We start from the raw sequence: 22,885 nt of genomic DNA, 5'->3' as shown, positions 1-22,885 counted from the left end.
TTGCCTTCCCAACCCCCCACTTCCTCCCCCTAAGGCATCAAAGCCTTTAATTGAGTCAAGGATATCTGACAACAGCATGCTACTCCACTGTACTTCAAGCCATAACCTTACCGTCAGTACATAGAAATCACTTTTTAAATGCCAATCAAAAAAGAAAGACCAGTTATTCATTAAACTTCTCTCAGGCCTCATTTCCTTCCACTTTGTTGTTTGTTCTTGATTTAACCAAGTGACCTTGTTGATTATTTTAATATTAGTATTTTAATTTTCTCAGTAATAAAATGCCGTGTTTTCCTTTGATTAGAATAGTATCATGGACCTGTTGGGCAGTATTCCAGATGGAAAAAATCTCGTTGAGTGGAGTACTCTGCAGACAATGTTGAACAAAGAGGTGACTAAAGGGTTAGGGTGACAGTATATTGCATTGCCAGACTCTTATCGTAGGATCCCTACGCTGCAGAAGGAGGCCATTCGGTTGTGCCACCGTGCCGCCCTATTGCCACCATGCCGCCCTGGATGACGGATTATAATTGTGAATGTACAACCCTGTAACATGGGCGGCACGGTAGCACAGTGGTTAGCACTGCTGCCTCACAGCTCCAGGGACCCAGGTTAGATTCCCGGCTTGGGTCACTGTCTGTGCGGAGTCTGCACGTTCTCCCCATGTCTGCGTGGGCTTCCTCCAGGTGCTCCGGTTTCCTCCCACAAGTCCCAAAAGACGTAATTTGGACATTCTGAATTCTCCCTCTGTGTACCCGAACAGGCGCCGGAATGTGGCGACTAGTGGCTTTTCAAGGTAACTTCATTGCAGTGTAAGCCTATTTGTGACAATAAAGATTATTATTATTATAAAATGACGTGCTTGTTAGGTGAATTGGACATTCTGAATTCTCCCTCCGTGTACCCGAACAGGCGCCGGAGTGTGGCGACTAGTGGATTTTCAGAGTACCTTCATTGCAATGTTAATGTGTGCCTACTTGTGACACTAATAAAGATTATTATTATGTTTTAAGATGTTATGGTGCTACACAAGACGGGGAAATTTGGATATCAAGCAGGAAACTGAGAGGAGTTAGATGAGGTGACCAAAAAAAACAGTTCCAGATGATGGATTTTTGGGGAGGATGTGGGTGGGTTTGGAAGGAATTAAGGGGCAAATACGAATGAAGACTCTGAATTTGCCAGGGAAAACAATTAGAGGGTACTGTATTCCTGCTGACAGCCTGCCAGTGTGTGGCAATGTGGGAAGGGGTGGGAGGGTAGATTTTGGGCCCCAAAACAGAAATAACTAAGATTCTTAATGTGAATATAAGTTAAGTGGAGTAACAAAGACAGGAGCATTCTGACCACGGAGGAACGGGTGGAGTGAGTTGTGACTTGTGATCAACCTTCTTCTGTTCCACAATCTTGTGTGACAGCAGATTGAGGCATTCGTGGGGCAGCCTTGTGTTACGACCAGTCCTCGGTGGAGTTCCCCAAAAATTGTTGGCCTCGGCAAGATTCCTCGATTTGATAGCAAGCAGGCGTTTAACCCACAGATGTGTGCATTTCAAGAGGACCGGAATGTACTAGCTTGTCTAGGCCATTATACACTGGGTCTTGGAAATGTGATGTACGATCAATTACACAAAGACGAGAGTAGGATGTAATCGAGGCTTTATTACACTGAGATGTGTGGCCTCCTACAGCAGCTGACGAAATGGCTGCTGTACTGGGAGCACATTTATACTCCGCCTACTGGGCGGAGCCAGCAGGCAGGTATCTATCCCCGTACCTGTAGTACAGGGGTCTTACCATAAAGCACCTATATCAACATCCTATATATACAATATATACATAAGTGGTGACTATCACAAGATGAAAGGGCCATTACGTCCCTTTGTCCTTAATGGAGATGGTAATCAGTCTTTTGATGGTTTTGCAACTGCCTTGTCTGGAAGCACAGGGAGGGTTTCCATTGTTTTTGAGAGAAACCCCCAGCAGCCATTCCTGTCAGTAGCTCGTTGTATATTCACAGCCACCTTCGGCGTCATATGAGGAGCGGTTGAGGATTCTGGGTCTGTACTCGATGGAGTTTAGAAAGATGAGGGGAATCGAAATTAAAATTACAGAATACCGAGAGGCCTAGATAGAGTGGATGTTTCCACTAGTAAGAGAAACTAGAACCTTCAGACTGAAGGGACGATCTTTTAAAACCGAGATGAAGAGGAATTTCTTAAGCCAGAGGGTGGTGAATCTGTGGAACTCTTTGCCGCAGAAGACTGTGGAGTCCAAGTGACTGAGTGTCTTTAAGACCGAGAAAGATAGGTTCTTGATAAATAAGGGGATCAGAGGTTATGGGGAGAAGGTGGGAGAATGGGGATGAGAAACATATTAGCCATGATTGAATGGCGGAGCAGACACAATGGGCCAAATGGCCTAATTCTACTCCTAGTAGAATTGTGGTCTTATGGTGTCTCGGCCCATTTTTAAAAATAAACAACTCGGGGGGGGGGGGGGGGGGGGGGGGGCTTAAGTCCAAAATTTCCCCGCAGTTGCTGCCTGACTGCTGAGAATTTCCAACATTTTCCATTTCAATTTTTAAAAAAGCTCCTAATTGTTACATATAAAACACTATAGTTCATATATCATTATTATTTATGGGCATGATCACTAATTTATTATTTAGAAATTGAGCTTCTTTAGGTAAATAATTAAATACAACCTTTTTCTATCTTTATTCTTAGCTTGAATATGATGCGAAAATTCATTCGCTCTCAGATGCGGTTTCTTCGGAAGAAGGGGGTTCGGAAAGTGACAGACCTGTAAGTAAAGTTATTCTGCCCAAAATCTTTTCTTGAAGTTTGGAATTTTATTGTTCGATGTGGTTGCTTTCCCAATAAGGCTGCAGCAATATTGTAATTTTTCTTTTCTTTCTGTTTTTCGGTAGTATTTGTCGAAGTTTGGAAATTTGAAGTGGGTTCTTTGTCAGCTTGCAACAAGAATATTTGTGTGTTAGGGTTTGTTGCAAATGGTTGTTTTTGTGAGGGCCACGAAGAGTTTAACACGAGTTTGTGAGTCAAACGAAACGTAACTTTATTTGCAGTAATATTTACACAGCACCAGTACTTTGCCATTCGTCTCCTCTCTAGCCCGTACCTAACTGGCCAGCTCTATTTATACAACAGAAAATGTTAACAACTGCCCCACCCCCTAATCAAGGGAGCTCATATTCTCCAAGATCCACGGGGTAATCAATTGTCCCTATCCAATAGGACCTGTACAGGTTACAAAATCCCCCCCCCCCCAAAGTCCGAGGAATCCGGCGAAGACCCTGGCGATGAAGAGCGTCGGACTCATTTGGCATCAGGCTAGGCGTCATGCATCCGAGGTACCGGATTGGACAGCGTATATTGCGAGGGTGAACGGCGCTTCTGAGACGCATGTCTTAATGGCTGCAAGTCCCTGGGCCTCGGACCCAAGGGCTGTCCCTCGGAGGCGTCCTGTGTGTCCATCTCTGAGTCAGAGTGGAGAACTTCCATCATCTCGGTGTCCTGATTCTCCTGTACTGGTCTGAGTACGCAGTAAACGTGCCAGAGAAAGATTCCGAGGATGAATATCCGCTGTGGCCGGAACCAGCAACCGCGACGTCGGGAGATGAGGAATCTGCCGAAGGAGCAGCCTCCTGGACCTGATGTGACCTAGATGCTTAAGTAAAACACAAACGTGGTCTCGCACCTGGTAAGAGATCGCCTGTCGAAGGATAATGCCGGAGACCCACTGGCGCCGCTGGCACAATTGCAAACAAATACCAAGTCACCGGGCTCAAATTGCCCGACAGGTCGGTGCCAAGAGGGGCAGTGCTCCTGCCCTGATTGTGGCGTACTTTTGCGCAATGTCTGGGAAAATCATGCTCTGGCAGCAGGAGGATGCCATTTGCTTTTACAAGCTCTCTCAGGCCACATTTATACCCTCAGTTCAAATCAGGCCTTTCGTTTTTTGTGTTCAATTAAGTGAAGGATATAAAATTTTCCACTTCACATATACAAAGTCAATATCAGACACTCTCAGATCAGAAAAATTATAGTTATGTTTAGATCAGAGCTTCCTGTACTGCTTCCTGTAATGTCACAGAACCTCCAGTCGCAATAGACAATTTTCCATTTCGAAACACCACCCCCTTACTGGATTGAAACTAGGACACCAAGGCCGTAATTCTCTGGCCGTTCGCTGGTGGTGAAATTCTCTTGTCCCACCGGCAGTGCATCGCGCCTGCAGGTTTCCTAGTGCTGTGAGGTGGCTTTATGGGGAATTCCCATTGATACTGGCAAAAACAGAATGCTGCCAGCGAACGGTGCACCACCTCCCGTTACCAAAACCACGCGGCTGGGAGGCCAGAGGATCCCACACAAAAAGCTTCTCCATGGCCTACAGACACCTTAATTTAGTTGGACAGGTTCAATGTCCAAATCTGGAGACAATGTACTTCTTTATTTCCAAAGTACTATGATTTGAGAGAGATTTTTAAAAATAAAACTGTCAATGATTTAGACAAAGATTGTGAAATGTGTGTCTGGAGAACTTCTGGAATTTCAGTGAACGCCATCATTTTTTAATTCTTGTTCATGTGGTGCAGGTACACCCAGTGTTGTTAGGAAGGTAGTTTCAGGTTCCACTCTGTGAAGGAATGGCACGGCAGAATGATTGTGACTTGGAGAGCTTGCGGTGGTGGTGTTCACATACACTTGCTGCCTTCATTCTTCTAGGTGCTAGTTTGGAAGATGCTGTTAAGGAGGCTTGACAGGATGTTGCAGTGCATCTTGTGAATGGCAGACAACTGCTGCCACTCTGCATTGGTGGTGGAGTGAATGTTTAAGGTAGTGAATGAGATGCTAACCAAGCGGGGCTGCTTTCTTGAGTGTTGTTGGAGCTGCGCTCATCCAGGCAAGTGAAGACTATTCCATCATACTCCTGACTTGTGCCTTGTAGATGGCGGACAGGCTTTGGGAGTCAGGAGGTGAATTATCCACCACAGGATTCCCAGCCTCTGACCTGCTCCTGGAGCCACAATATTTATATGGCTGCTCCAGTTCAGTTTCTAGCCAATGATTACCCTGTTCAATTTCCAAACTTCCATACGGTGTAAATTGTATTTAAGAAAAAGTGATTGTGGTTCTCGTAAATAAGATGGAAAAATATTTAATCTCATACATCTCTGACAGGATATTGTCATTTTAAAATTTTTTATTCGTTCATGGGATGTGGGCATCGCAGGCTGTGCCAGCATTTATCCATCCCTAATTACCCTTGAGGGGGCAGTTAAGAGTCAACCACATTGCTGTGGGTTGGAGTCACATGTAGGCCAGACAAGGATGGCAGATTTCCTTCCCTGAAAGTAAACCTGATGGATTTTTACGACAATCGACAATGGTTTCATGGTCATCATTAGACTTTTAATTCCAGATTTTGTTTTAATGAATTCAAATTTCACCATCTGCACTGGCGGGATTTGAACCTGTGTCCCCAGAGCATTACTCTGGGTCTCTGGTGAACTAGTCCAGTGACAATACCACTACGCCACCGTCTCCCCATAATTATCGGTTTAGTTAGCCATATCAATGTGAAATAAACGGAATTGTGTGTTGTGTTGTGGTGTGTACAAATATCACTGATAAGAACTTCTGGGGATATCTGAAAAATAACTCAATTTCCCTCCCTTTACTGAAGATTGCAACACAACGCCTGGGTCCTGTCTTAGGTGCTTTGCATCAACTGTCACAACTGCCTTCCAACCACCAAGTCCTAAAAACCCGAGTAGATGAGCTGGAAGAGGAACTCAAGCATCAAGTTGAAGAAATAGGTCAGCCTCATCCTATAAGTAAAGAAATAAGATTTATGGATTCAGTGTTTTATCTTTTGGGAGGGGTCATTTTGAATGTATTCTCTTTACAGAGTATTCATGTGCATTACTCGTGAGAGTCAACTCCTTGGTTCGAAAGTGCTTGTCAATTCTGCCCATGCCCTCGGTTAGCCACTTGGTTTGGTGACATTAGGGAGACAGCATGGGCAAAAGTGATGGCTCTGATGGAATGCATCCCAGAGTGCTAAAAGAGATGGCTCGGGAAATTGCAAATGCACTAGTGATAATTTACCAAAATGCACTAGACTCTGGGGTGGTCCTGGCGGATTGGAAATTAGCAAACGTGACACCACGGTTTAAAAAAGGAGGTAGGCAGAAAGGGGGTACTTGTAGGCCAGTGAGCTTAACTTCGGTAGTAGGGAAGATGCTGGAATCTAGCATCAAGGAAGAAATAGCGAGGCATCTGGATGGAAATTGTCCCATTGGGCAGACGCAGCATGGGTTCATAAAGGGCAGGTCGTGCGTAACTAATTTAGTGGAATTTTTTGAGGACAGTGTGGTAGATAACGGGGAGCCAATGGATGTGGTATATCTGGATTTCCAGAAAGCCTTTGACAAGGTGCCACACAAAAGGTTGCTGCATAAGATATAGATGCATGGCATTAAGGGTAAAGTAGTAGCATGGATAGAGGATTGGTTAGTTAATAGAAAGCAAAGAGTGGGGATTAATGGGTGTTTCTCTGGTTGGCAAACAGTAGCTAGTAGTGTCCCTCATGGATCAGTGTTGGGCCCACAATTGACATAGATGATTTGGAATTGGGGACCAAGGGCAACGTGTCCAAGTTTGCAGACGACACTAAGGTGAGTGGTAAAGCAAAAAGTGCAGAGGATACTGGAAGTCTGCAGAGGGATTTGGATAGGCTAAGTGAATGGGCTAGGGTCTGGCAGATGGAATACAATGTTGACAAATGTGAGGTTATCTATTTTGGTAGGAATAACAGCAAAAGGGATTATTATTTAAGTGATAAAATATTAACACATGCTGCTGTGCAGAGACACCTGGGTGTGCTAGTGCATGAGTCGCAAAACGTTGGTTTACAGGTGATTAAGAAGGCGAATGGAATTTTGTCCTTCATTGCTAGAGAGATGGTGTTTAAGGCTAGGGAGGTTATGCTGCAATTGTATAAGGTGTTAGTGAGGCCACACCTGGAGTATTGTGTTCAGTTTTGGTCTCCTTACCTGAGAAAGGATGTACTGGCGCTGGAGGGTGTGCAGAGGAGATTCACTAGGTTAATCCCAGAGCTGAAGGGGTTGGATTACGAGGAGTGGTTGAGTAGACTGGGACTGTACTCGTTGGAATTTAGAAGGATGAGGGGAGATCTTATTGAAACATATAAAATTATGAAGGGAATAGATAGGATAGATGCGGGCAGGTTGTTTCCATTAGTGGGTGAAAGCAGAACTAGGGGGCTTAGCCTCAAAATATGGGGAAGTAGATTTAGGACTGAGTTTAGGAGGAGGAACTTCACCCAAAGGGTTGTGAATCTATGGAATTCCTTGCCCAGTGAAGCAGTTGAGGCTCCTTCATTAAATGTTTTTATGATAAAGATAGATAGTTTTTTGAAGAAAGGAATTAAGGGTTATGGTGTTCGGGCCGGAAAGTGGAGCTGAGTCCACAAAAGATCAGCCATGATCTCATTGAATGGCGGAGCAGGCTCGAGGGGCCAGATGGCCTACTCCTGCTTCTTATGTTCTTAGTGAGTGTAATAGGTCCACAGAGACAAAAGTCCCGTCACCAGAATTCCTTTTATTTTCAAACCCAACAGCTGAACAACCATGACCATTCAGTCTGCTGTCCACACCGGGAGTGCAGAGGATCTGACACTCCGTTATATACACAGAAATGGGTTCCCTGATTGGGCCACTAATCAGGGAACTCGTATTCTAATTGGCCAATCTCAAGGTCTGGTCTAAGTCATTACACCCCCCACCCCCCCAAAAGTCCAAGGAGCTCCCATGGTCCTCGTGACTCATGGGTCTCCTGCTTAGATTTTGCGCCGGGTCTGGCTCCTCCACTTCGGCGTCCGACGTAGGTGGGGTATAAAGACTAGGTGCCCGTCTTTTCCAATATGAGCGCCTGAGGGGCGGTTCGCCCCTTTCCTCTGGCGGCAGGGGTACAGCTGCGGTATCATCTACGGTGTTCATATCCAAATCCGATGTCCTCACCAGTGCTGTCGGAGGGGCAGGAATAGTTTGGCAGGGAAGACTCCACGGTCCTTAGTATGCTGGTCTGAATCAGCTCCGGAGGAGGAAATGAATCGGAGGCCCGCACCTGGTCCAGGTGTTTCTTTATTACATGTTTTCCCACACGTATCTCATACGACACAGGTCCTGTCCTGGCCTTAACTGTTCCTGCTACCCATGTGGGGCCATTCAAATAATTTCTGACCCATACATTTTCACCCGCACCCGTGTGGAACTGCCTTTTTCGACGAGTGTTGTCGTGGACCCTGCATTGGGCATCTTGGTGTCGCTCTATTCTGCCACCTAAATTCGGGAATAGTTGACTCTGCCGGGTTTGGAGTCATCTGCACATGAGTAGTTCTGCCGTTGTGGGGTTGTTCTGTAGTCAAATAGTCAGTGTGACCGTTTGGTGCCAAATGCTGCTGCTGACTGTTTCTTCAACCCGACTTCCAAGGTCTGGACGGCTCTCTCCGCCAAACCATTCGATGCCGCGTGATATGGTGCCATCCTTATGTGCCGAATGCCATTCGACATCATAAATTTTGTGAAGTCCTGGCTGGTGAAAACCAATCCATTATCCGAAACTAACACCTCCGGGATACCATGAGTTGCAAACGAGGTGTGGAGCTTTTCCAATGGTAGTTGTTGAATTTGCAGAGTTCAATTTGTAGACATCCAGCCATTTGGAATGGGCGTCTACTATTATAAAAAACATTGAACCCATAAACGGGCCTGCAATAATCGACATGAAGTCGCGACCATGGTCTACCTGGCCATTCCCATGGGTGCAGCGGGGCTGCTGGAGGCACCTTCTGCCCTTTTTGGCATCGACCTACCAATGCCGCTATGTCTGTGTTGAGGCCCGGATACCAGACATAGCTTCTGGCCAGCATCTTCATGTTTGAGACTCCAGGGTGCCCATGATGTAGTTCAGCCAGTATGGCTTGATGACCTGGACTTGCAACCATTACTCGAGCCCCCCATAGCAGGATCCCGTCTTCCACGGTGATCTGCTCTCTTCTGCTCTAGTAAGGGTGGAATTCCGCCTGGGCCGGTCTTTCCATCTCCCCAGTTAGCACAATGTGTTTTATTTTTGATTACCGGGTCCCTTAGAGACCATAAAACAAATGTTTTGTGCGGCCACTGGAAGGGTGTCCAGGAAATGTAACATCATTACCGTTTCCTCAATTTTGGGTACTAACGGCAGGGCATCCAGTATTGGCAGCCTGCTTAGTGCATCGGCGTTTGCCACCCGGGTTCCTGGCCGATGCTCCAGTTGATACTGGTATGCCGCCAGTAATAGGTCCCAGCGTTGGATCCGGGCCAAAGCTATTGGTGGTATTACTTTGTCTTCTTTCGACAAACCCAGCCAAAGGCTTGTGGTCTGTAATTATAGTGAATTTCCGCCCGTACAAGTACTGGTGAAGTTTCTTCACCACGAAGATCACAGCCAGTCCTTCCTTTTCGATTTGGGCGTACTTTCATTCTGCTGCTGCCAGCGTCCTGGAAGCAAACGCTTTAGGTCGTTCCTGTCTGTTTTGCCCTCTGTGTGCCAAAACTGCACCAACGCCATATGGAGACGCGTCGCACGTGAGCACCAGCTCTTTCCTGGGGTCGTAGTGTGCCAAGATGTTCGGAGGAAAGCCGTTTTATCTTCATGAAAGCCCGGTCTTGGTGGGCAGACCACTCCCAGGCTTGCCCCTTTTTTAGTAATTGGTGTAGGGGATCCAAGATGGAAGCTCTGTTCTGTATGAACTTTCCATAATATGTCACCAGTCCTAAAAAAGACTTAACTCCTGGATTGTGGTGGGGGCCGAGGCATCTTTAAATCACCCTCACCCGATCCTCCAAAGGGTGTAGCCCTGACTTGTCAACCTTGTACCCCAGATAAGTTACTTGAGGTGCTAGAAAATCACATTTCTCTCTTTAGGCGCACGCCTGCTGCTGAAAACCTCCTCAGGACTTTCTCCAGGTTTTGCAGGTGTTCTGCCTTTGTTTTACCCGTAATGAGGATGTCCAGGTAAATGGTGACCTGTGGTAGCCCTTGTAATATATTCGCTGTTGTCCTCTGGAATATCACACAAGCTGACAATACCCCGAAGGCTAATCTTGTATACTGAAAAAGGCCCTTCAGGGTGTTTATCGTTGAGAATCTTTGGGACTCTTCAGCTGTAGATGTGCATGGCTCATATCCAGCTTTGAGAATAAGAGTCCTCCAGCCAGCTTTGCATACAAATCCTCAATCCGGGGAATTGGGTTTTTGTCCAGTTGTGAGTAGCGATTAATCGTTTGTTTGAAATCGACACAAAGGCGGACCGGGCCGTCCGGCTTAAGGATAGGCACCACGGGTGCCGCCCACTCTGCAAACTGGACTGGTTTTATTATTCCCTCACGCTCTTATCATTTTATTTCCATATCGACTTTCTGCCTTAATGCGAAGGGTACTGGTCGGGCCTAGTAGAATTTTGGGACTGCCTCTGGATCTACATGCAATGCTGCCTTTATTGTTCCAAGCCCTTCTCGGAAAACCTCTGGGTATTTGCACAGTAGTTCGCCCAGGTGGCCATTTTCCAGCTGGAAAATGTTTACCCAATCCAGCTGGATCTCTTTTAGCTAGTTTCATCCCAATAAGCTTGGCCCCACACCTTTTACTACCATTAAAGGCAGCCTAACCAGTTGCTCTCCATAAGCCACAGTTACATGCGTTGTGCCCAACACTCTGTGGTTCCCCTGTGTACATCCTTAGTTTTTGCCGAGGTGCTGGTTAGGAATAAGGGTTGGAGTCCAGTACGAATTTTATTGAACACTGTTTCCCCTCTGACTGATACGGCTGCTCCAGTGTCGACTTCCATCAGTGTGGGACGTCCATTCAACCTTATGGATAATTTAATGGGTTTTGATTTCACCATCGTTACACAATTTAGTTGTTCTTTGTCGGAGGTAGGTGGGGCTTCTCGGGTATTCATTCTCCTGTACCCCGGCCTACGTGACCTCCAAGATTTTGGTTTTGGGCTTCTATTTCTCCTTTCTGGCTCCGATCTCTGGCAACAACTACAATATTTTGCTGGGCGAAAGGCTACAGGGGCTGCCGTCTGTCTGGACCTAATTTATCTTGCTTGGGAGGGCTTCTGCGAGTGGGCCCGGTTAACTTAGTATCCGAGTTGTTCCTGAGGGTGGCTATGCAGTTGCCTATCCTCCAGTGGTAGTCCCTTAACACAGTTTCACTGGTATGGACATCTACCTCCATCGGAGTACCCTGCAACTCCCGCGCTCCGCTTACCGCTTTTTCCAAGGACAACGCCCTCTGCAATGCTTGTTTCCAATCGAGCTCGGCCTCTGCTAACAGAAGTTTCTGTATTGCTAAATTATTTATTCCACATACCAAACGGTCTCGGAGCATCTCATTTAGCATCAGGCCAAAGTCGCAAGCCTCTGCTAATCACCTTAATCTTGTTAAAAAGTTTGTAACTGACTCCCCAGTGTATCAGAATGCGGAGTAAAACCGGTACCTTCGCAGGATCAGAGGTGGCTTAGGGTCATAGTACTTTTTTCTAAGTCTGTCAATTCCTGGAAAGTTTTCATGTCCAGTGCCTCCGGAAAAGTGAGACTGCGCATAATGGCAAAGGCTGCTGGCCCACACGCGGTCAGCAGAATGACCTGTTGCTTTTCATCCGGAATTATATCATTTGCTCTAAAGAAGTACTTCATCCGCTCTACATATTGGGTCCAGTCTTCCACTGCAGGATAAAAATAGTCCAAATTGCCAAATAAAAGCATTTTGCCTGTCAGTGGCTTACCCTCAATATGTGGCAGCTGCTGACGAGCAGGTTTCTTCGGGTCGTTCCGTTTTCCTCATCGGCACTGTAATAAGTCCACAGAGGCAGAAGTCCTGTCACCAGAATTCCTTTTATTTACAAACCCAACAGCTGAACAACCATGACCATTCCATCTGCTGTGTACACCGGGAGTGCAGAGGATCTGACACTCCCTGTTATATACACAGAAAGGGGTTCCTGATTGGGCTACTAATCAGGGAACTCATATTCTAATTAGCCAATCTCAAAGGCATGGCCTTTGTCATTACACTGAGTAACACAGTTAAGCTTCAGAACTCATGGTGAACCTAAAGAGGGTATTTAACCTCCAAAAATGGGTGGGTTACAACAGGTGGGAAGTTTAAATGTGAAAAAGTTCACATCCAAAGCCAACCTGTGTCAAACATCCACTTCCTGCTTTTCGGGAAATGCAGCATGTGGCTGGTAACTACCTCCTCTCAGAAGGTGGCTCCATTGATAAAACCTTTTAAGAAGGTATCATGCCTCCTTCTTAAAAGATTTGTGTTTCAAACTACTTTTGGCAAGGTTTAACTGGCCTTGAAAGATCCAACAAGTCAAAGGCAACTGCTTTTAAAGCACTGCTTGTGGGCCTGGAGAAGCAGAAGTGTTTCCTCCAGCTCCAACAAGCTAGCCCATTCCACCCCATGGTTCTTCCCCACGCAAACCTCCACGACAGTCGGGCAGACTCATATTACAAGGTTTCCCAACCACTCCAGCCACCCCTGTAACCCCAAAACTCTTCCCAATGTGCAGTGCAACATTGATTAAATGTTCCTGCAGTGTCCTATCTGTCGAGCTATATCCTTTTCAAATTTGAGAGGTCAAATCGAGGGTGGGGAAGGGTGTAGTGCGAAACAGACAATATCACATCAGCTGCCAATCTACATTCCCTTGATATGTAGTCCTGGAAGTAAGTGGAACTGAATAGCAGGGAGGGACAATAATGGCTGAATTTAACTTTGTCGAAGATGTCTCAGAGATTTAGAAAAAAATCAAACTGTTCGCCAATATTATATACAAAGTTTGCTGCAACAAGCCATGAAATAAGTGCTAATATCTAAAGGGTTCAGCTAGCCCGGAAAGAAAAAGCAGTAAAAATAGGGAAATAAGGATACTGGTCCTGTATGCCTTAAAATGGAATATCAGTAAAAGCTGTGAAATCCGAATACAGGTCCAAACTGTTTTTCCCTTTTGTATGTATATGGAATGACACCGGGAGCCCATTGACCCTCAGCCTGCATAACATTGCTTGTGATAAGTGAAAAACTGCCTGAAGAATAACATTATCACACTGCATGCATAAGCTTCACGTGGAGTTTTTTCTATGGTCAATCTTTGGTTGAGAGGATGCTGAGAGACAATGGGCGCGATTTACCGGGAAAAATATCAGAATCCAGTTTTGAGCGCGTTTAGCGGGGTGTTTCTCGGCACCTGCACCACCAAGAAGGACCCCGTTATCAAAAAGAATTCTGGTTATTCTGGGCAGCACGGTAGCACAGTGGTTAGCATTGTGGCTTCACAGTGGCAGGGTCCCAGGTTCAATTCCCTGCTGGGTCACTGTCTGTGCGGAGTCTGCACGTTCTCCAAGTGTCTGCGTGGGTTTCCTCCGGGTGCTCCGGTTTCCTCCCACAGTCCAAAGACGTGCAGGTTAGGTTGATTGGCCATGCTAAATTGCCCTTAGTGTCCAAAAAGGTTAGGAGGGGTTATTGGGTTAAGGGGATAAGGTTGAAGTGAGGCCTTAAGTGGGTTGGTGAAGACCTGATGGGCCGAATGGTCTCCTTCTGCACGGTATGTTCTATGTTATGTATGGGTCACTGACTGGGAGTTGGGTTGTGCGAGAAAAATGGATGACTTTCGAGTGGAGTTCCCAACTTCATGTCCCCTTTCCCTTCACTTAACTGTTCCCACTACTTAGTGAAGGCATTCATAGAGATCATTCATAGATGATAGCGAGTGGGCGTGCTGGTGTTAAAGGTGCATTCAGACATTTTATGGCACTCGCCACTCTGTCCATTGAAGGAACATCACCTTAGTGGCTGAGATATCACCCTCCCCTCATGCCTGAGGTTAATTCCCTGCAATCATACTGAATTCATTTGGAAGGCCTGTCAGTACATCACCTATTGTCTCCTGTTGCTCAGCGGTTTCCTCCTCATCGATTGTCCCTGGAATGCAGCATCTGTCCAGATGAGCAGAACTTGGAGAGGGATCAACTTCCAACTCAGGCTATCCACTGCTGTCCCTCCCACCAGCAACTGCTTTTACTCACTTTTCATGTCAGTCATCTGCTTCCTCTCTCAGTGATCCCACCAAAGTATGAGTATTTGATCTGATGAATAGTAAAGGTGAGTCCTGAGGTAGTGCAGCTTGAGGGAGATTCAGCTCCACTGAGGAATTATCAGCAACCTTCCCCAATTGCTAGTACATTGCCTGACAGCTGGTGGGAGATAAAAGATATGAACAACTGCCAGAACTAACATAATTTTATCTGATTCATGCACTATATGTAGAAAACAATCTAAATTTAATGAATTAGTTATTGAATATTTGTAATCAAATGATTAGTGTTACGCAGGCTTCTTATCTAGGGTTTGAGATGGCAGTCTAAGATGTCTGAGCGGAGTCATATTGTTCTTGGATCTCAGTCACGGAGTTGTTGGTTCAAGCTCCACTTCAGAGACTTTTTCTTTATTTGTCCACGGGATATGGGCATCGCTGGCTGGGCCAGGATTTGTTGCTCATCCTGATGGCAATTAAGAGTCAACCACATTGCTGTGGGTCTGCAGTCACATGTAGGCCAGACCAGGTAAGGATGGCAGATTTCCTTCCTTGAAGGACATTAGTGAACCAGGTGTGTTTTTACGACAATCGACAATGGTTTCATGGTCATCAGATAGAACATAGAACATTATAGCGCAGTACAGACCCTTCGGCCCTCGATGTTGCGCCGAACTGTGAAACCACTCTAAAGCCCATCTACACTATTCCCTTACCATCCATATGTTTATCCAATGACCATTTAAATGCCCTGAAATGTTGGCGAGTCCACTACTGTTGCAGGCAGGGCATTCCATGCCCACACTACTCTCTGAGTAAAGAACCTACCTCTGACATCTGTCCTATATCTATCTCCCCTCAATTTAAAGCTATGTCCCCTCGTGCTAGCCATCACCATCCAAGGAAAAAGGCTCTCACTGTCCACCCTATCTAATCCTCTGATCATCTTGTATGCCTTAATTAAGTCACCTCTTAACCTTCTTCTCTCTAACGAAAACAGCCTTAAGTTTCATAAGATCTTCCCTCCATACAAGCAACATCCTGGTAAATCTCCTCTGCACCCTTTCCAATGCTTCCACATCCTTCCTATAATGCGGCGACCAGAACTGCACGCAATACTCCAAATGCGGCCGCACCAGAGTTTTGTACAGCTGCAACGTGACCTCATGGCTCCGAAACTCAATCCCTCTACCAATAAAAGCTAACACACCGTATGCCTTCTTAACAGCCCTATCAACCTGGGTGGCAACTTTCAGGGATCTAGGTACATGGACACCGAGATCTCTCTGCTCATCCACACTGCCAAGAATCATACCATTAGCCCAGTACTCTGTATTCCTGTTACTCCTTCCAAAATGAATCACCTCACACTTTTCTGCATTAAACTCCATTTGCTACCTCTCAGCCCAGCTCTGCAGCTTATCTATGTCCCTCTGTAACCTGCAAGATCCTTCCGCACTGTCCACAACTCCACCGACTTTAGTGTCATCTGCAAATTTACTCACCCATCCTTCTACGCCCTCCTCCAGGTCATTTATAAAAATGACAAACAGCAGTGGCCCCAAAACAGATCCTTGTGGTACACCATGAGTAACTGAACTCCAGGCTGAACATTTCCCATCAACCACCACCCTCTGTCTTTTTCCAGCTAGCCAATTTCTGATCCAAACTGCTAAATCACCCTGAATCCCATGCCTCCGTACTTTCTGCAATAGCCTACCGTGGGGAACCTTATCAAACGCTTTACTGAAATCCATAGACACCACATCAACTGATTTACCCTCGTCCACCTGTTTGGTCACCTTCTCAAAGAACTCAATAAGTTTTGTGAGGCACGACCTACCCTTCACAAAACCGTGTTGACTATCCCTAATCAAATTATTCCTTTCTAGATGATTATACGCCCTATCTCTTATAAACCTTACCAAGACTTTGCCCACAACAGAAGTAAGGCTCACTGGTCTCGAGTTACCGGGGTTGTCTCTACTCCCCTTCTTGAACATGGGGACAACATTTGCTATCCTCCAGTCTTCTGGCACTATTCCTGTAGACAATGACGACATAAAGATCAAAGCCAAAGGCTCAGCAATCTCCTCCCTAGCTTCCCAGAGAATCCTAGGATAAATCCCATCCGGCCCAGGGGACTTATCTATTTTCACACTTTCCAGAATTGCTAACACCTCCTCCTTATGAATCTCAAGCCCTTCTAGTCTAGTAGCCTGTATCTCAGTAGTCTCCTCGACAACATTGTCTTTTTCCTGTGTGAATACTGACAAAAAATATTCATTTGGCACTTCTCCTATCTCCTCGGACTCCACGCACAACTTCCCACTACTGTCCTTGACTGGCCCTACACTTACCCTAGTCATTCTTTTATTCCTGACATACCTATAGAAAGTCTTAGGGTTATCCTTGATCCTAACTGCCAAAGACTTCTCATGTCCCCTCCTGGCTCTTCTTAGCTCTCTCTTTAGGTCCTTCCTAGCTAACTTGTAACTCTCGAGCGCCCTAACTGAACCTTCATGTCTCATCTTTACATAAGACTCCTTCTTCCTCTTGACAAGTGATTCAACTACTTTAGTAAACCACGGTTCCCTCACTCGACCACTTCCTCCCTGCCTGACAGGTACATACTTATCAACGACACGCAGTAGCTGTTCCTTGAACAAGCTCCACATTTCCATTGTGCCCATCCCCTGCAGTTTCCCTCCCCATCCTATGCATCCTAAGCCTTGCCTCATCGCATCATAATTGCCTTTACCCCAGCTATAACTCTTGCCCTGTGGTATATACCTATCAGTTTCCATCGCTAAAGTAAACGTTACCGAATTGTGGTCACTATCACCAAAGTGCTCACCTACCTCCAAATCTAACACCTGTCCTGGTTCATTACCCAGTACCAAATCCACTGTGACCTCGCCTCTTGTTGGCCTATCTACATACTGTGTCAGGAAACCCTCCTGCACACATTGGACAAAAACGGACCCATCCAAAGTACATGAACTATAGCGTTTCCAGTCATTATTTGGAAAGTTAAAGTCCCCTATAACAACTACCCTGTTACTTTCGCTCCTATCCAGAATCATCTTTGCAATCCTTTCCTCTACATCTCTGGAACTTTTTGGAGTCCTATAGAAAACTCCCAACAGTGTTACCTCTGCTTTCCTGTTTCTAACCTCAGCCCATACTATCTCAGTAGACGAGTCCTCATCAAACGTCCTTTCTCCCACCATAATGTGTCCTTGACTAACAATGCCACCCCTCCCCCTCTTTTACCACCTTCCCTGAGCTTACTGAAATATCTAAACCCCGTGACCTGCAACAACCATTCCTGTCCCTGCTCTATCCATGTCTCCAAAATGGTCACAACATCGAAGTCCCAGGTACCAACCCATGCTGCAAGTTCACCCACCTTATCCCTGATGCTCCTGGCGTTGAAGTAGACACACTTCAAACCACCTTCCTGCCTGCCGGTACACTCCTGCAACCTTGAATCCTTACTCATGACTTCACTACTCTCAACCTCCTGTAAACTGGAGTTACAATTTAGGTTCCCAACCCCCTGCTGAATTAGTTTAAACCCTCCCGAAGAGCATTAGCAAATTTCCCCCCCAGAATATTGGCACCCCTCTGCTCCAGGTGTAGGCCATCCCATTTGTAGAGGTCCCACCTACCCCAGAATGAGCCCCAATTATCCAGGTATCTGAAACCCTCCCTCCTGCACCATCCCTGTCGCCACGTGTTCAACTGCTCTCTCTCCCTATTCCTCGTCTCGCTAGCACGTGGCACAGGTAACAACCCAGAGATAATAACTCTGTTTGTTCTAGCTCTAAGATGTAGACTTTTAATTCCAGATTTTTTACTGAATTCAAATTTCACCATCTGCTATGGCGGGATTCGAACCCAGAGCATGACCTTGGGTCGCTGGATTACTAGTCCAGCGACAATACCACTACACCACTGCCTCCCCATGAACACGCAGTCTGGGCTGAGTGAAGTCACTGTCTGATCCTATTCTTCAGGATAAGACGTTAAACTGACTGACCTCTCGGGTAAAAGATCCCAAAGCATTATGTAAAGACAATCAAAGAAAAGCCACACGGAGGCCAGAAGTTTGCATTGGTGGGACCGGATGTTCCCGCCAGTGTGAGGTGATGGAAAATTCCAGCTTGAATGCCAGATAAATTTAGGCTTAGTGAAAAAGAAACAAAACCCCTCCCCACTGTATCTTATTTACTTGACAAAAAAAAAATCAGTCATAACCAATTTTTATTTTACATATTGCAGCAAAAGAGATTCAGACACATTAATACTGAATTCTACTTCTTTATTTATAGATAAGAAAGGTCTTCCAGATGATTTGATGATGAGATTGGATTTATTCGACAATGGATTACAAATCTTACAAAATGAAACTCTTCAGGTTACAACAGCAATTTTATACTTTAAATTTTTATGCGTGGATTTAATTTGCATGAATGTTTTCTGGTTAATTTACTGATTTGTGTATTATTCTCGATTGCTGTGTTAAGCATGCTTTTTGGACGTCTGCCACTGTGGCATGGGTTGTTGTTGCACTGGTGTTGCACCCAAAAGACAGGCCTGTAAAACTGTCCATCACAATATCAAATATGAAGCTCTGAGAATATAGCATTTTGCAAGGCCCAGTGTTGCTTAAGGTGAAATGACAGTTTTCTGAATGGAGCTTGAGAAGGTGGCTAATAAATACATGTTCCAATATTCATCTTTACCACAAACATTGATTATGCTCAGTTATTCCTCTTTTAAAAAAAAAAAAATTATTAAAGTTTTTTAACACAATTTTTCTCCCTTACAAACAATAACCCCCCCCGCCCCGTAACAAAAAAACCCCGGGAAATCGCGCAGAGCAAGATATATACATGGCAAAATGATATGTTTACACAGCTTTGTACACTGGCCCTCACCCGTACGTGCCAGTTTCCCCAACCCTTCATGTTATCTCTTGCTCATCCACCATCCCAGGCAGTCCCCCCTTCCCCCCCCCTTCCCAGGACGTCCCCTCCACCCCCCCCCCCCAAGGTTGCTGCTGCTGCTGACCGACTTTCCTCTAACGCTCCGCGAGATAGTCTAGGAACGGTTGCCACCGCCTGTAGAACCCCTGCGCAGACCCTCTCAAGGCGAACTTAATCCTCTCCAACTTTATGAACCCAGCCATATCATTTATCCAGGCCTCCAGGCTGGGGGGCTTCGCCTCCTTCCACATTAGCAAGATCCTTCGCCAGGCTACTAGGGACGCAAAGGCCAGAATGCCGGCCTCTTTCGCCTCCTGCACTCCCGGTTCGTCCACTACTCCAAATATTTCTAGCCCCCAGCTTGGCTTGACCCGGACTTTCACCACCTGAGATATTGCTCCCGCCACTCCTCTCCAGAACCCCTCCAGTGCCGGGCATGACCAAAACATATGGACATGGTTCGCCGGGCTCCCTGAGCACCTTCCACATCTGTCCTCTACCCCAAAGAACCTACTCAACCTCGCCCCCGTCAAGTGCGCTCTGTGGACCACCTTAAATTGTATCAGGCTGAGCCTGGCACACGAGGAGGAGGAATTAACCCTACCTATGGCATCAGCCCACAGACCTTCCTCGATCTCCTCCCCCAGCTCCCCCTCCCATTTACCCTTCAACTCTTCTACCAGCGCTTCCCCCTCTTCTTTCAACTCCTGGTGTATTTCCGACACCTTGCCCTCCCCGACCCATACACCCGAGATCACCCTATCTTGAACTTCTTGTGCCGGGAGCAACGGGAATTCCCTCACCTGTCGCCTCACAAAAGCCCTCACCTGCATATATCTAAAGGCATTTCCCGGGGGTAACTCGAACTTCTCCTCCAGTGCCCCTAGGCTCGCAAACGTCCCGTCGATGAACAGGTCCCCCATTCTTCCAATCCCCGCCCGATGCCAGCTCTGGAACCCCCCGTTCATCTTCCCCGGGACAAACCGGTGGTTACCCCTGATCGGGGACCACACCGATGCTCCCATTGCACCCCGGTGCCGTCTCCACTGGCCCCAGATCCTTAGCGTTGCTGCCACCACCGGTCTCGTGGTATACTTTTTCGGCGAGAGTGGCAGCGGTGCCGTCACCAACGCCCCCAGGCTCGTTCCTTTACAGGACGCCATCTCCATCCTCTTCCATGCCGCCCCCTCTCCCTCCATAACCCACTTGCGGATCATCGCCACATTTGCTGCCCAGTAGTAGCTCCCCAGGTTTGGCAGCGCCAGCCCTCCTCGGTCCCTACTGCGTTCCAGGAACCCTCTCCTTACTCTCGGGGTCTTATTCGCCCACACAAACCCCATAATACTCCTGCCTACTCTCTTAAAAAAGGCCTTAGTGATCACGATGGGAAGGCACTGAAACACAAACAGAAACCTTGGAAGGACCACCATTTTGACCAACTGCACTCTACCCGCCAGCGAGAGCGGTAACATGTCCCATCTTTTGAAATCCTCCTCCATTTGCTCCACCAACCTCGTCAGATTCAGTTTATGTAGGGTCCCCCAACTCCTGGCTATCTGGATCCCCAAATACCGAAAGCTCCCCTCCGCCCTCCTCAGCGGTAGGTCCCCTATCCCTTTCTTGGTCCCCCGTCTGTAATACAAAGAGCTCACTCTTCCCTACATTGAGCTTATAGCCTGAAAACGCCCCAAACTCCCTTAGAGTCTGCATGACCTCCACCATCCCCTCCATTGGATCCGCCACGTACAGCAACAGGTCATCCGCACATAGCGACACCCGATGCTCTTCTCCCCCTCGTACCACCCCCCTCCATTTATTAGACTCCCTCAATGACATGGCCAATGGTTCGATCGCCAATGCGAACAACAGGGGGGACAGGGGGCACCCCTGCCTCGTCCCTCGGTACAGTTGAAAGTACTCCGACCTCCGCCGGTTCGTCACTACACTCGCCATCGGGGCTCTGTAAAGGAGCTTAACCCAATTGATAAACCCTACCCCGAACGCAAACCTACGCAGCACCTCCCAGAGGTACTCCCACTCTACTCGGTCAACTGTACGATCCACATTGCAGTGGGTCCTTGTCCCGCTTTAGGATCAAATAAATTGTCGCTTCCGACATTGTCAGGGGCAGGGTCCCCTCCTCTCTTGCCTCATTAAAGGTCCTCACCAGTAGCGGGGCCAACAGGTCTGCGTACTTCCTGTAGAACTCCACCGGGAATCCATCCGGTCCCGGGGCCTTCCCCGCCGGCATGCTCCCCAAACCCTTGCTCAGCTCCTCCAACCCAATTGGTGCCCCCAAACCAGCCACCTCTTGCTCCTCCACCCTCGGGAATCTCAGCTGATCTAGGAATCGTCTCATCCCCTCTTCCTCCGCTGGGGGCTGGGATCTGTACAGCTCTTCCTAAAAGGCCTTGAATACCTTGTTTATTTTCGTCGCACTCCGAACCGTGGCTCCCCTTCCATCTTTGACTCCCCCTATTTCCCTCGCTGCCATCCTCTTACGGAGCTGGTGTGCCAGCATCCGACTAGCCTTTTCCCCATACTCGTAGGTCGCCCCCTGCGCTTTCCTCCACTGTGCCTCCGCCTTCCCTGTGGTCAACAGGTCAAACTCCGTCTGGAGCCGTCGTCTTTCCCCAAGTAATCTTTCCTCTGGGGCCTCTGCGTATCTCCTGTCCACTCTCAAAATCTCCCCCACTAACCTCTCCCTTTCCATACCCTCTGTCTTCTCCCTATGAGCCCTAATGGAAATTAGCTCTCCCCTGATCACCGCCTTCAACGCCTCCCATACCACCCCCACCCGCACCACCCCGTTGTCGTTGGCCTCTAAGTACCTTTCGATACACCCCCTCACCTTCCCACACACCACCTCGTCCGCCAGCAGTCCCACATCCAGCCGCCACAACGTGCGTTGGTCCCTCTCCTCTCCCAGCTCTAGTTCCACCCAGTGCGGGGCGTGATCCGAAACAGCTATAGCCGAATACTCCGTCCCCTCCACCCTCGGGATGAGCACCCTACCCAGAACAAAGAAATCTATCCGGGAGTAGGCTTTGTGTACATGGGAGAAGAAAGAAAATTCCCTGGCCTGCGGCCTTGCAAACCGCCATGGGTCCACTCCCCCCATCTGATCCATAAACCCCCTAAGAACCTTGGCCGCCGCCGGCCTCTTTCCAGTCCTTGATTTGGAGCGGTCCAGTGCTGGATCCAACACTGTATTGAAGTCCCTTCCCATTATCAGGCCTCCTATCTCCAGGTCCGGAATGCGCCCCAACATGCGCTTCATGAATCCTGCATCATCCCAGTTCGGGGCGTATACGTTTACCAACACCACCCACGTCCCTTGCAGCCTACCGCTCACCATTACATATCGCCCTCCATTGTCCGCTACAATAGTCTTGGCCTCAAATGACACCCCCTTGCCCACCAATATTGCCACCCCTCTATTCTTTGCGTCCAGTCCCGAGTGGAATACCTGTCCTACCCATCCCTTTCTTAGCCTGACCTGGTCCGCCACCTTCAGGTGTATCTCTTGGAGCATGGCCACGTCCGCCTTCAGTCCCTTTAAGTGCGCGAACACTCAAGCCCTCTTCACCGGCCCATTCAGGCCCCTCACATTCCACGTTATCAGCCGGATTGGAGGGGCTCTCACCCCCCCACGCCCCGTTGACTAGCCATCTCCTTTTCTGGGACAGTCCCGT

The 22,885-nt window shown here is 47.5% G+C and overlaps 1 protein-coding gene across 1 annotated transcript in view; it reads left to right on the top strand.

Annotated features, from left to right (window-relative positions):
- The window catches only part of LOC140394020 (uncharacterized), a 186,087-nt gene that overhangs the window by 34,830 nt on the left and 128,372 nt on the right, over positions 1 to 22,885 (top strand). Inside the window, exons 4-7 of the mRNA XM_072480791.1 lie at positions 305 to 391; positions 2,727 to 2,804; positions 5,707 to 5,839; positions 18,534 to 18,619. Of these exons, the coding sequence (XP_072336892.1) occupies positions 305 to 391; positions 2,727 to 2,804; positions 5,707 to 5,839; positions 18,534 to 18,619 (384 nt within the window). The remainder of the gene's footprint in view (positions 1 to 304; positions 392 to 2,726; positions 2,805 to 5,706; positions 5,840 to 18,533; positions 18,620 to 22,885) is intronic.

The sequence above is a fragment of the Scyliorhinus torazame genome, chromosome 17 (genome assembly GCF_047496885.1).
Source record: "Scyliorhinus torazame isolate Kashiwa2021f chromosome 17, sScyTor2.1, whole genome shotgun sequence".
NCBI lineage: Eukaryota > Metazoa > Chordata > Chondrichthyes > Carcharhiniformes > Scyliorhinidae > Scyliorhinus > Scyliorhinus torazame.
This window is presented reverse-complemented; position numbering and strand designations above follow the sequence as displayed.